This window comes from Suillus subaureus (assembly GCF_016647635.1).
Source record: "Suillus subaureus strain MN1 chromosome Unknown BJ212scaffold_30, whole genome shotgun sequence".
NCBI classification, from domain to species: domain Eukaryota; kingdom Fungi; phylum Basidiomycota; class Agaricomycetes; order Boletales; family Suillaceae; genus Suillus; species Suillus subaureus.
Window position 1 is genome coordinate 481,450 of NW_024538586.1, and position 14,058 is coordinate 495,507.

General features: G+C 46.9%; 5 protein-coding genes across 5 annotated transcripts; 2 read left to right on the forward strand and 3 right to left on the reverse strand.

Moving 5' to 3' along the window:
- Positions 1 to 471: 471 nt before the first annotated feature.
- Positions 472 to 2,629, reverse strand: BJ212DRAFT_1278218 (phenol oxidase; the record flags this gene model as incomplete). The annotated part of the gene is made up of 12 exons (XM_041331419.1): positions 472 to 548; positions 599 to 663; positions 715 to 738; positions 790 to 938; positions 992 to 1,012; positions 1,066 to 1,777; positions 1,828 to 1,855; positions 1,907 to 1,982; positions 2,045 to 2,194; positions 2,247 to 2,315; positions 2,366 to 2,417; positions 2,466 to 2,629. 12 exons carry the CDS (start codon positions 2,627 to 2,629, stop codon positions 472 to 474), a joined length of 1,587 nt encoding a protein of 528 aa, XP_041189931.1.
- Positions 2,630 to 3,728: 1,099 nt separating this feature from the next.
- On the forward strand, positions 3,729 to 4,011 carry BJ212DRAFT_1376006 (uncharacterized protein; the record flags this gene model as incomplete). Its single annotated transcript, XM_041336474.1, has 1 exon — positions 3,729 to 4,011. Exon 1 carries the CDS (start codon positions 3,783 to 3,785, stop codon positions 4,008 to 4,010), a length of 228 nt encoding a protein of 75 aa, XP_041189932.1. The 5' UTR covers positions 3,729 to 3,782.
- A 452-nt stretch (positions 4,012 to 4,463) lies between these two features.
- BJ212DRAFT_1376009 (uncharacterized protein) lies at positions 4,464 to 5,619 on the reverse strand. Its single transcript, XM_041336475.1, has 2 exons — positions 5,065 to 5,619; positions 4,464 to 5,011 (listed from the first exon to the last, which is right to left on the reverse strand). Exons 1-2 carry the CDS (start codon positions 5,389 to 5,391, stop codon positions 4,946 to 4,948), a joined length of 393 nt encoding a protein of 130 aa, XP_041189933.1. The 5' UTR covers positions 5,392 to 5,619; the 3' UTR covers positions 4,464 to 4,945.
- Positions 5,539 to 6,295, forward strand: BJ212DRAFT_1376018 (uncharacterized protein). The gene is made up of 2 exons (XM_041336476.1): positions 5,539 to 5,808; positions 5,857 to 6,295. The coding sequence occupies exons 1-2, from the start codon at positions 5,665 to 5,667 to the stop codon at positions 6,139 to 6,141; spliced, it is 429 nt and encodes a 142-aa protein (XP_041189934.1). The 5' UTR covers positions 5,539 to 5,664; the 3' UTR covers positions 6,142 to 6,295.
- A 5,903-nt stretch (positions 6,296 to 12,198) lies between these two features.
- BJ212DRAFT_565188 (uncharacterized protein) lies at positions 12,199 to 13,808 on the reverse strand. Its single transcript, XM_041343529.1, has 14 exons — positions 13,606 to 13,808; positions 13,464 to 13,545; positions 13,396 to 13,409; positions 13,218 to 13,326; positions 13,139 to 13,156; positions 13,061 to 13,086; positions 12,977 to 13,002; positions 12,890 to 12,927; positions 12,737 to 12,827; positions 12,671 to 12,686; positions 12,481 to 12,624; positions 12,369 to 12,428; positions 12,308 to 12,319; positions 12,199 to 12,244 (listed from the first exon to the last, which is right to left on the reverse strand). The coding sequence occupies exons 1-14, from the start codon at positions 13,692 to 13,694 to the stop codon at positions 12,235 to 12,237; spliced, it is 735 nt and encodes a 244-aa protein (XP_041189935.1). The 5' UTR covers positions 13,695 to 13,808; the 3' UTR covers positions 12,199 to 12,234.
- Between the last annotated feature and the right edge of the window lie 250 nt (positions 13,809 to 14,058).

The following is a 14,058-nucleotide window of genomic DNA, read 5'->3' on the forward strand; positions in this document are numbered from 1 at the left end:
CGGCGATCCGTGGATTCTGACACACCTTTGTTTCGTTGTGAATATTGATTCATTGCTAAATGCCCTCCGTCGTCAACCCTTTCACTTCTCTAAGACGGAGCGCACCGGGCAATTTCTGGACCCTATTCACTCTGATGTTCGCGGACCCATCGTTGTCGTCCATCAGTAGCTGTTTTCTCGACAATCAAACGAGTGTTCTTAACCTCCAACTGCGGCTTCAATGGATCAGGTCTGTACATTTGACAAACCGGTCGCGCACGTCGGGAAACTGAGTTCGTAGGTCGAAATCTTCAAATCCGCCAAGATTCTGTCTCTCCTTCATTATTTGTTTATCGATTATAGCCTTCTTTGCAAGGTTTCCAAAAATATATACTGTTTTTCAATTAATACATGCAAAGTACTACACGCATGCACTGTCCAGCATAGGGCATGGCCCCACCGCACAATAAACAAGGATTCAAAAAAAATAGTTCAATGAAGATGCAAACCTCCCTCAGGCACCGTGGGAGGGTAATGGTCGTAGATTGGACATAAGCGATCCCATTCATCTGTAAAGCAGCTCAGCAATAGAAGTACGAATTCTTCACGTATGACCTACATGGCACGGGGCTCACGTGTGCGCTAGTATCTGAGGGACTTTCTGCCATTACCACAGCAAGACCGCTGGATATGAAGAATTAGCCATTTCGTTCACGAGAAGAGTTACAAACATACGCTTCAAGGTGCCAGTCAATGTGACTGTTGGTGCAGAATTAGTACCCTTATTGACAGCTCGATAAAATATCATACCAATGCAAGAACCAGGGGCCAGAATTGTCGGTCACCCATCGGATCACCATGGACTGGTTAACGACCCCAGCGCTGGCCACATCGCGGCGAACGGGGTTCGCGTAATTGAAGGTACTGCTGTCCGCGCTCTTCACGACACTGAATGAATGCTAATAATCATGAGTACCGGCCGGGCATGCCTTCGAAGCAATGGCGAACTTACCCCATGAAGGTGTATAGGATGCTGGTATAATATATATCAGTCACGTAAATATCGAATGAATGGAAAATACGTACAGGTCCACCTGCAGCGTTTATTGCCACCGTCAGCTCTACTACTTTGTTGGCCCCGAGAACGTACACACTCCCATTTGGGAGCAGCTGAGAAGGCTCTCGAGCTCCACTGAGAATTTGCAGTAGAACAGGAACGGAGGGGGACTTGAATGTGAAATTATTGACAAAGAAGTTTGCACCGGTGAGGTTAACCTCGAGGGTGAGGTTGATATCTGCCCTCCCGTACTCTGGAATACCAGGAGCAGCGGGATCGATTAGAGCATGCAAGTTTGCCTCTTGCAATGGGTTCGTGGGTGGAACATTGACCGTAGTCGGTTCAGCCTTTGGGGCGCCCATGTAGCGCAGGATAGCAGAGCCGTTGAAGGTCTGAACCGAGTTAGGAACACCGCGTACCCAGTAGTTATCCACTGGCTGATTGGCTACTAGAATCACAGAGTAGCGCTGAGCCGCATAAATCGTGAGCTGGTCTACTACCAGAGGTTCTGTCAGCTGTCCATCTGCCTCGATGACAGTTAAGCTGTGACCGTCGATGGAGAACTGGACGTTGGAGTCGCACGACATTTGAACCAGGCGTAAGCGATATCGACTTCCCGGCAAGACATTGATCACAGCGAGCTCAGACTCAGGTCCGCCAGCATAGCGACCGAGTCCATTGATGAGTATAGACTGGGCAACAGGTATTGTGCCGATCAATTGTGGGGCTACAGTATGATACCTAGTCATCCTGATTTAACCGGGTAGATTATCCATGCTCATAAAACTCACCAGTCAGCAATTGTGATCACGGTACTTGCTGGAAATACATCAAGGTCAGATGGTTCATATGAACCAATTTCTCTCTCACCATCGTCGACATCGTACATGAATCTTAAAGGGTCTAGAGGATCATAAATTACCAGGGCTCCCCTGAGACCGTCGCACTGTTCCATAGGTCAGTCATGTACTGCGTATGCAAGGTTCGAGTGATACTTGCATATTGAACAGAATAATGACTGTGATACCAGAAAGTGCCTGTTTGGCTCGGGGCAGAGAAAGAATGTAAAAAAGAGTGGTTCGGTGTGATGGGGCATTGTGTGACGAAGGACGGCTCATCGGCATAGTTCGTCCCATTCTGGTAGATACCATGCCAGTGCTGCCATAGACAAGGTCAATTTTAACAACATTGATGATTTAACACTACTTACGACGCTGGTAACCAGGAACATCGAATCGTCCTTGAGCTTGTTGACTACCTCAATGTCAAAGTGATCTCCCTGATGTGAGGTCAGCATTGACGCACGACAAGGAGCTCAACAAAGTTCACCTTCTGTGCTGTAATCAAAGGTCCAGGAAACATGCCATCAACAAGAGTTGTTCTGTCAAAGATCAGGGGTGAGCTTTGAGTGCCGTGATAATAGACTTACGAGCGATTGAAGCCATCGGGAGCGATGATTCTATTACCTATGGTTATTCTGGTTTTTGGGCCATGTACAGCGGGCTGAGATAGCGGGTAAGACTGTGAGCGAGATACTATAGACGTAGCATTAATCAATGAGATGAGAGAAACAATCAGAAAAAGAATAAACATCGCGATTATTCACGATAGGTAGCGATACTAGTGGAAGTAGAAAAATACTATCATACTCTTGCAGCTTTTATCTTGCAGCAGTAATGTTCCCATTCAAAGCAGTTAGTACCTTGTGATTTATCGGCGTGTAGTTGCACCGCAAACGGTCTGGTCCCAGTTACTGTCAGCGTCCCGGTTTCAATGGTGCACCCGGGAGTTGGCGTTTAGCAACGATCTGTCAACGCGTTCAAGAATGATGACATACCAAGGAACTATCATGACCCGGACACCATCCAAAATAATTCCGACGGAAGAACGGCTAACCGACTCCAGATGTTAGTGCTAGGGTGCCATCAAGGCTTGAATCAATTCTTCATGCAAGAAAAGAACAATGGCAATCACTGGTGTAGGTTTCTGTGCGATAGTACCGGACTAGCGATTGGCGGACAGAAATGATCGCACGTTATTACCTATATGCTCGCGGCATGCCAGGACCTCGGCGGTGCCACTAGGCGCTTAGGTGTTTCTGCGAAGAATTTTGAGGGGAGATGGCCAGCCTCGATAATAATGGTGATGACCAAAAGTTATGCAACCATAGGACCGGGCAAGTTGGGCTGAAGATGCATCGAGGACTCGTCACCAATGGAGGGTCAGTTCTTGGTTGGCAGGCTATGGCAGTGGCTGCAATTCCAAATGCACAACCGCAGATAGGCAGATAGTGTGGTTATTCAATAGACGGGGATTAAACTTCTCCAACTTGAAGGTGTCCATGGCCGGCCATTTTCCAAGAGGTCGGAATTGCCACGGCGAGACGTGGTTACGGTGTCCTGCATCGTGTTCAAAGTCAAAAGTATCAAATCTTGATTCACACCTTGGTGGTTTATAATTAATATTGTCTTGCAAACTTTCTACTATGTAGTACGGCATAGCGTCGGCCATTTTAGAATATTTCACGTGCCCCAATATTGGACCCTTTGATTTATGGAGTAACGGCAAGGGGAACAAAATGAAATCCGGTCTATCTAGCTGCAAGAGGCAGCCTCTCATCAGATAGTACACTATCACTCCACAGAGTCCGAGAAATGAGCTAGAATGAACTGCACAAAAATGTCCAACAATAAGCGCTGCGGGCCGTGTCTGGCGCTGGTGGACGTCATCGACTTGCCAAAGTTCAATGGCACGGCTTCGTCGTACGGAAAAACGGAGTCGTGCACATCTTCTAGCTGCAGAACTCGAAGCTCTTGCTATTTGCCAACTCGCAGCTGCCGAAGACAAGGGTGACAAATTTATCGGCTTTGCCACAACTGCGTTAACGTTTGGCGCGTCCATTGCACTAGTGAGACCGACCGAACTTGACCAAATGTTTGGGAGCTACTTGGCCGTTCAGCGCATAATTAGGTGACTTCCCGTAGGTACACAATATATAATTTCACGCATTAGGAAGGTACCGTGCCGGATGTCGTCTGCCCTGGGCACCCCCAAATTAAACTCATCCTTTGCCTTTACGATATTCACTGACGTAATCTTACGGTATGGTACTATCTGCGCAGATTCCGTGCTACTGCTCCCGCACTTCACGGATTCCTCCCATACTCTCGCATACTTGTCTTGTTTCTACGGGCACTGGTTTGGACGCTTTGTGATGAGCCTGTCATCAGCGCTTGCTAAGGGATAGCGATGCCCCCTTATGCAGTCAGCCTACCAGTAAGCCGGGACTCACCGGTTTACTGATCGCCACCGCCGCCGTCAATGTACGACGGGCAACTGACATCCAATACGAAAGTCTCCTCAAGAAATTTCCAGTCGCGCTTGCCAACTTGGGGACTGCGATGCCTCCTTATTCAGTATCTAGTAACCTATTATCATTCGGATCTTTCTCAGTTCCTTGGAACAACTTCAACCCTGGTCCCTGAGCAAACAAAGTCCGGACACCGTCACATCATTCACCATGAAAAGACCCCAGACTCTGCTCAACATGTTCTAAGTTCATGTTGCAGCCATCACCGAGCAGTATATAATTTTCAACCCTCACTGCCCCATCAGTAAACCGGTGAACAGGTGAGAATGATATTTAAAGTGAAGCACTGCAACAATCTCTCGCAGGCCGCACGCCGGCTCTCCTCCTCCACCACCCCGTGCTACTGTCTTTCTTCGTTACTTGGCGTGGCGCTTTCTATTGCTGTTTCGGACGTTGTATTATTTATATCCTAGCGCACAACACATTAATGAGTACAATAATGTCTTATACAAGGGCGCACATTGCACAACCGCGAGTGGCCGACGACCGTGATATAAAACAGGCCTCGAGTCATCGGAGCAGGACAAAGGCAGCGAAAGTTACAGAAGAATGGAGTTTGGTGCGATGAAGTACACGAGGTGGAGTGGAGCGAGTGAGTCGTCAAACTCGCTAGTCACAAGTGCAGTGGTATAATTGTGTATGCTGCGGCCACAGGCACAGCTCCGGTACTCCTTGAATATCCAGTGGTCGAAGGGCATTCACAAGTGTGCCGGATGGGCACTGGTATGGATGCCAGTATGATTACTTGGAGCGTTGGTTGCTGCAGTGCATCACGATGCGTGGCGTAATGTTGGGAATCACAGCGCTGGTGTCCGTTGCCTGCAGGTTGTGTCACTGAACTCTGAGTGACTGATCTGATGGTGGCGCTGCGATAGGGCTGAATCGCTGTTAAAAATCGAGTGGCGTGAGTGAAGACGCATGCCTTGCAAACAAGTGACACTCCTCGATGCACGATTACCAAGTATAAGTGGAACTGGGCCCACATCCCACCCTGCTCGGAGAGTTGAATGTTGAACTAACTGCATTTGTTACAAAGCATTAATAAAGGAGAGCTAATACACTAAAAATGCGGAAAATTACGCAACAAGTCAAAGACGTGACAAGGAGAAGATCGAACCGACAAGGCCGAAGTTAAAAATGGAGGGAAGGGAAACATGCGGATTTGTTGAAGTCGTTATATACTGATTGGTGGTGAGTGTTGTTGGCAGAACTCCAGGGTCTCCGAGACGTAATTCAGATATCTGATAACAAAGAGAACATGAAAACTGACGTCCCTAAAGTAAGATGGTGCATGCCGGAGGGCGCCCCCTCGCATCACCAGTCAACGACAATTTCGAGCGCCTGGAATGAGTTGACAACAACTCGAATCGCTACTACTGGAAATGCAAACATTGCGGCGACACTGGCAACTCATCAGGTGCTCGAATCCAGGGTCGCGACAATAACCTACCAAACCATCTTATCAAGCGCTGTAAAAATGCAACTAATTCGTGCAAACCTTCGACGCCACAGCACCGTAAAAGCCGTGGAGGCTGGGAAGTCTCGACATGCTTACGTGCACACTCGGCTTGAAGAGGTTGGCATTGCTGACGAGACTACACAGGATCTTGAAGCATCCTTCGCGTGGGTACCTCCACTCTCGACCGAGCCTTGTGATGCAGATGACCCTCTGCTGGTCCAGAGAGTATCTCGCCTGACGATATTGCTAGTGAATTTGCAGCTCTCGAAAAGTTGAAAGGGACTGAAGAAGTTCAGAGCATTAACGAAGTTGAAGTGCTCCAAGGAAATGCTTTTGATTTTGACAAGTTGGATCGGGTCGAACAAGGAATAATACCACAGCTATTCTAGAATCTGGATGAGGTTGAGGTGGTCAATTACAATGGCGAGGGTGACGGACAACATTAAATTTTGCTGATTATAACCGGCAGAACTAGTGGATTTGAATTTGCACATATTTGATCCCGCACTACCGTTCATTCAAACTTCATGATCATTGATTGTTCCGCACTGTCACGGGTAGCACTTGAGCGGTCTGAACATCGTTCCTCTCAAGTACTAGGAGCCTCGGTTTTAGACATGTGGCACAAACATCAAATTCAACAGTCGCGTCCCGAAAGACACAAGTTCATTAATACCTCCATACCATGTCTAGTCATGATGGACGCTACTGACGATTAGCTTGTCCAATCAACACTTTCAAACTCCTAGGTCCCCCATCTGCAAGGACTTCGTGTCTTCGATCAACTTCAGTGAGCTGATCACGAAGATTTCTGGGAAGTAGTTGAAAAGTGTAAGCTCCATCAATACACTTGTTTCTGCTTTGCAAACATCCCTTCTAGATGAAAAATTATTACTCGCTGTGATGACTTTCGGTCTAGGTTTGGGCTATAATTCTCTGTGGACGAGGCTTGCACTATGAAATTGCTATGCAGCTGCGTGCTTGCCCGTCGTACTGTTGACTCGTGTGAATCCTGCAGTGCGTTTCTCGCCTTATCTCTCTGGTGCATTCATGGTGTTCTAGTATGTGTACACGCACCGGATTAAGTCTGGATAGAACAAGTTCACCGAAGAACAAGATTCAGGCACCGGGCTTCCTGCGCACGCGGTTGTAGGTGGAAGCGCGTCTGTAACTTTTCCCCTCTGCTATGGCTACTCATTTTTGTTTTTGGCCGTGGGGTTGATCATGATCAAGGGTTGAACGTTGATGCATGATGTCATGTATTCACCGCCCGTGGGTACCTGGAGGTACCTGGCTGTGCAAATGCGATGCGTCAACTGCATGACGTCACTTGTGCTGCGTGTTTCACATCAGATTTCAATCACCCGGAAGTCGCATCACTTCAAGGCACGAGATACTGCTCCTTCAAGCCTATGCAAGACCCCAAGGAGCCCGCCTTTGTTAGTTCCAACAATCATTCTTTCGCTGACGCCGTCTTCCATCCCGCATGGCATTGCACCCTACTTCGACTGTTATCTTGGATCCCACGTCTCGCTCTGGCTTGATTTTCAACAACTCCGTGGTTTGGTCGCGTAGTACCGTGACCTCAGCAAACCCACGACCATTTATTCGACTTATCAATCGGTGTCGCACTTGTGAGTTGGAGCTCAGTACAGATACAATTTGCACAACTAATTGATACAAAGTATCTGCTCAAGGTTTCTACTCGGGAATCAGCTGGTGGATGCTAACACGTACCCATTGTTCACCCATCTCCTTCTCGGACAAGTAAAGATGGTGTACTTGTGATGAACAACCTCGAAACATGCTTCCTGACTGTGAGTATCAGATCTGGAGTTGGAACGAGCTTTTCGAAATGTGACCAATGTAGAAGGTATTTCGTGGCGAGGGTGCTTCGATTGCATATCCCTGTCGGACGTCCCAGAATGGAGGCGCAGCTCAAGCACAACCAACGATGTCTAGAATGCTGAGAGAAGAGACCAGCACGGCGTTAAAAAGGAGTCAAGCAAACTTTGACCAAGTACCAACAAGCAAGCGTGCGTATACAATCAATCTCGTGACCGAAACGTGAAATGTTCATGACAATCCCCCACTGTAGAGCGTCAACGGTCCTTAAATTAGATATCCTATACGTCAATAAAGATTTGATCATGCACTGTTTCGCTGTCATGAAGTGACGAGGGTCATTCTGGGTCATTGCATGGCTGTACACACATTTCAACGGTGATCAATGATTAATGATTGCTTGTACCTTAATTAAAGTGATGCAATTCCAGGGAACCGAAAATCTTCGGATGAGTAACAGGGGACGGTAGACTCCGTACTGTGACTCGGGGTCCTGAATGGGGGCCAGGGACTTTTGGGGCAGTACCGCAGGATTGGGTATCAAGACGTGTGCTTAGCGCTACAGAGACTGGTGGGCGAGGTGAGTTATTTGGTATGTTTGGACCTTTTGAATTTTTCAATACCGGTTATCCACATCAAGCCGACAGCGTGTGGCCTTTTTAATTACGAGACCTCGAGCTCCAGATCTAGAGCTATCACGTTGAACCATGAGGCAGTGAACGCACTGGATGGTGATGTATTTAATATGCACAACTCGTTACAGCAGATTCGCCCTTCACCTATCCTCCTATCCTCCGATATGACCATAGTCTCAAATGATCCAACCTGGTGGCCGGTAATCGAATCATATAATCTCTGCAGCTATTTCTTAGGTTCGTATCATTAGTGTTAGGAATGATGCTGGTCGCATTCTAGCCTTTAATGTGGTTTCGCAGTTGTCACCTGTACCGCAGTGATATACGACTGGGGTGAGCAAGACAGTATTCAATAATCACTGGTATTCTTATGATATTTCTAGCACTCAGTTTGGGAAAAGAGGTGTGTTGATACCATTGGTAGGGCGCCTCTTACTGAAGGTGGTTTTGTATCAGTATGAACTGATCTGGGTGAGAAGAGTCCCATATTAGAAGAACAACATAGTAGTAATCGGGGCAGAGGCAACGTTGGTCCCTCGTGACTATTCTGTATCTCGGTGTACGTGCTTTTTGTTATGAGCGCCGTTGGCAAGTCCTGCTAACTTCGAAATATTTTAGGTGCGCTACCTTGGGATGCCATACGCTGTGTATGTTTGCAAGGCTACCAAACGGCGCTGTACTAATAAACCTTCTCACAATCAGCATTTACATGCTTGGTATGCCTCACATACACCGTGTTTGTCGCTCCTGACTGGCTTGATACAGAAATTCTGCCGTCAGTCTCGGTGACGGATAAAGTGAGTGTCCCGCATCAATGCATACGTTCCTGTCCAAACAACTACATTCCTATGTAGGGGTGAGTGAGGTTGCCGACTTGGTTCAATATAATGACTGCAATAGCTGTAAGTTTGTTTCGAATGCTTGGTCCTCTGACGCTCATCATTACCTGGGGTTTTACAGGCAATATTCTGTACTCCACACTAACTTGGATGACCATGGTCGTAAATGCAATGCTGGGTGGTGAGTTAACTGAGTTGCAGTGTCGCGATGATATTAAATTGACCGAAACATCATGCAAGTCATCATTATCATTCGGTTACATGCAATGTACCAGCAATCCAGGAAGATACTTGTTTTTCTTGTTGCGGTCTTCCTGGTTGTCACAGGCACCTGCGGAGTGATCGCTGCAATAGGAGGCAAATATACGATGGGCCGTAAGTTCGAATTATGGTCGAAAGACTTGAGTGCACGAAACTCATCAGACGACTACCAGAGGAGGTCATTCTTTCCGGCAGCCATCATTGCTCTTATAAATACGACGGAGTCTCCGGGCCTCTGGATGCTTTGGCCTGGGTATGCTACACTGGATGGGAGGTCCTCGCACTGTGTCTTGCAATCCGGATTGCTATACAACACTTCCGTGTCCTGCGTCGTTCATCTACTGGATGGACCATAAGAGACTCTTTGACGGTGATGATAAAAACTCACGTGATTTACTTTGCTAGGTGAGCTCGCGGTTTCAATGCCATTGTCTTTTGACACTAAAGTTCCGGACGCACCAGCTTCGTTGCTGTTTCTTGTTTCCAACTCGGTTATCTCTCTCCGGGGATCGTGGTACGCTGATCTTTCACTCAGTGACAATCGCATGTTTATCGTATCTATAGTATTCAACTTCGGTGGGATCTGATGTTTATGCCGGAATACTGGAATTTGTCTCGATTGCACAAATGTTTTTGCTTGGACCACGCCTCATCCTTAGCATTCGAGACTTTAACGCTAAGCTCGTGACCGACTCCGACGCAGGAATCAACATGCCCTCAATGGTTTTCCAGGAGGGTGGCCGTGTGTAGCACTACTAGAAATGATCCAAGCAATTAAGACTTGTCGGGTAGTCTGCCAGGGGCAGCCGCCTGAGGAATACGTAGCTTGAAATTTTGTCGTGATGCTGATTTGGTGCTCCAAAGTATATTAAACAAGAGAAATAGGTGTGGGCAAACCAATAACATACTGCATCACTACTGGAACTAGCTGTCCACCACGAAGCTGACGACAATATGTATGGATTACCAATCGTTTGTCGCCGGAACTTGCCATATCAACGTTTACTGCAACCATAACCTGGACTCACCGGCGCCGACAATCAGTACGGTCACGGTCCCCGTCTCCATTTCACCATATTAACCCTTCGTCGCTACCGACCCATTCGACCCTCGGACCCTTCTCCCGCCACCGTCACCTAGCTATTCGCAACCTACCCGTCCGGAATCTGTCAACAACTCTGTGCTTCTCATTATTCTGTCTACACGATACCCTTTCGTACAACCGCTCACTCAAATTTCTTACCCTCTTTCTCATCATCACTACTCTAGCCTGTCAGGCGCGATGCCGCTCCCTTCTGTCTCTGTCTTCACATAATCATTCGGCCTGGTCATACCCAAGGACCCTTGCCGTTCTGCAGTTTAAGTAGCCCATGTACAGTCACCACTGCCAGGCAATAAGAAAAAGTATCAAGGCCCCGTTTTCGCATTCGTTATCTGGCGGCATTTCATTATCATTATCATCATCTATCGTCTCAGACTCGCCATATTTCTTATCACATTGCATTCGTTCGTGATCCTCTAACTCTACTGCCTGTACATGCTACAAGTGGTCTACACACTCCTTCGCACTCAGTCAATTTCAGATTCTTACAATTTGCTCCTCAATCAAGTCATCTGGTGCTCCCTATCGACATTAATGTTGAACTAGAGACTCAATCGTAGGTCCAAGTCCTGTCCATTGTGAATTTTTTTTGGTTCGGTTAACATACTAACCTATGTCGTCGAACCTCGGGTAGTCACCACTTGGACAGTGTGTCTTATCCCTGTGTCCATGCGCAATGTTGGAACATGGATTCTTCTCCCGTAAGCATAGGACGATCCCAGGCTGCCTAGCTAAGCTGTCAATTTAGCCATGTCTCAGGTGTGAGCAAACTGTATGTCATATGGTGCAATACGGGTGGTACCCCACCGTAACTTGTACGGTCGTAACCGTATACCGTTACGGTGGCCAGCCCTAGTCAGCTTACCACTTGGCTAAGACTGGTGATGGACGTCTGTGGTACGAGTCGAAGAACATCATACATTGACAGTGGAATCACATAGGAGTAGCAGACATCTGCCAACGCAAAATGAAATAAAAATGAGCTGATATTGACTTCGTGGTACAAGGTAACAAGGTAGCTTAGTAAAGTTGATCCCACCGACACCGACTATATGGGCGCACTGGCACCAAGAAATAGTAGTACGTACTTGACTCGAGAAACTCCAATTGATAAATGCGGAAAGGATGGGAGTGGACCGATACCTCTCCACACCTATATGCTGAGTAACACACTACGATAATTTACCAAGAAGTTAAAGTCATTGGCCGGTCCCACCGATCTCGCAAACATGGAGACAATGATCCACGCAATTGATCCATCACACTGAAGAGAGAGAATTCATTTTCATCGTCGCCTCAATCGGCCGCTGCGGCTAGAGCAAGTCATCAGTCTTATTCCATCGACATTAGTGCAATTACTGACCATGACAACCTGGACAGGTCGAGTGATATGCGATACTTCATCATCGGGATGTTCAAACACGCTTTTCTGGGATGCCTGGAGTACCTCATCCTGCGACGCTCCAACGGGCAATCTCGGGCGGTAGTCATGGTGCATATGGTATTCGGAAGAATGTATTGTGTTTGCGTGGGGCTCCGTGTAGTGTCGCGCGTTCAGTAGTGCGATGTACGAGTTGACATATACTAAAATGATACCACGAGTCAGTATGATCATCGTCGAGGAATTCTTGAGCCATACACTTAATCAGTAAAAATTCGACAGCTTCGAATACATAGTTCTTCGGCATCACTGCGTACTGTAGACGGTCAGAGAGGATGGCCAGAACAAGAGATGTGAGCTCACTATAATGATAACTGACATTGAACACATGCTGTACGAAATATGAGTCAAGGTATGTGGTGGGCTAAAATGAGGAATACCTCGTCAAACAGCCTGTATTGATGACATAACTCATGAGCTTTGTTATGAACAAGTCCATTCTAAACTGTATGTTAGTATTTCAGACCTGACAGCGAATGGACAGCAACTTGCCTCGAGAACCCGGTACGGGATGTAGCGAGGAGATAACATAGCGATGATGCAATAAGGATATCGGCAAAGGCAACAGTGCCAAAATACATGTAAAATGCCGGCTCGGTTTTGACCCAGTCGGTGACTACATGGACTTCCTGATATCTACACGCTATCAGTACTTAGTTGGGGAGTCCGCTGTCTCACTCACATATACCAAGTAATGGCTTTATTATGTTAAAACGATAAATCAATAAAAGTGCACATGAACTCTCACTGATGGCAAGACCTAAAAGGACCCTCAGAGATCGTGCGAAGAGCATTACCAGGTGACAAGACTCACCCAAAGTTAGGGCGACGACAACGCCCTAGTAGCGGATCAAGAGAAGAAAACATGAGGCTTGAAGATGAACATCGATGGCAAACCTACCACTGTGATCGGCAGAACTTTTGATCGGCCCTTGCTAACTAGGTTCACCGCATAAGTCATGACAAATCTGTTGATGGGGATAAATACCTATCCATATGCGATGAACATATAGACTACAGATCAAAAACGCATTGAGTGAATATTACATATAACACGGTATATCAAACTTACAGATGTTCTACAAAGATGCTGAGAACCTGTGAAGTGCATGTCTGAGGCAGACTACAGGGCTTAGGAAATATAACTTACGGCGACCACTGGTTGAAGCTGGACAAGCACATCAATATGGACCAGATAGTAGAGGCTCGTGGAGGAAGTAGCGACTTACTTTGGAACTCCATACGATTTCTGTGAGCGCACCAATATTCCCATAGTTGATCACTAAATAAAAATAGACACAGTAGACGATCAGAACCAGATGCAGGGCATCAAGTATCCTAAAAGTTCGGGGTAAGTATATCGTAATCTCGATGTGCTCGATAGTTGCAACTCGAAGAGATACTTACCAAAGCCATATTACCTAACATAGTTTCCGAGTCAATAACAGAACTGACAAGAGGCAGCATAGACGTACGACCAGCTTGTAGAATGTTATCCCTGTACCGCTATGCGTCTGAAAGTAGATGAAAACTTGAACAATGGTGACACCAAAGAGACTGTTCCGTGGGAAGAAACATTCAGCTTATTACTGAATGGTAACTGAAAATTTTACTTACACTGCTGCAAGGATAACCCCAATAAACAGTGCCCCAAACGTGTTCGCGAGTTGAAGATGCGGGATGAGGTCTTGCGTCGAGGAAGCCATCAGTATCGTTGACTAGGCCAATTCCACCAGCAAGACAGTATTTCTACCATGTTATATATCCCACAGCCCGGGACAATTAGGTTAGTATTTTCTCTGCGATGGATGTCGAGTGGTGCTGATGGTGCAGCTATGCAGCCTATGCTGTCATTGTTATAGATAATTAACTCCAACTCGTTCTTGCCACGGACTATTGATTTGATCACATTCTCCTGATGGCCCTTTGATAGATTATCTATTACAGCTCCCACGATGGTTGATTTGCTAGATACCTCAATGTGGCATGATTCTACTCGTTCTTGGGCTGTCCAGGATTCGGATAATGGCTCGGCCAATATTGTTTGGTGCGTTCCTACCTTTCCAGGCT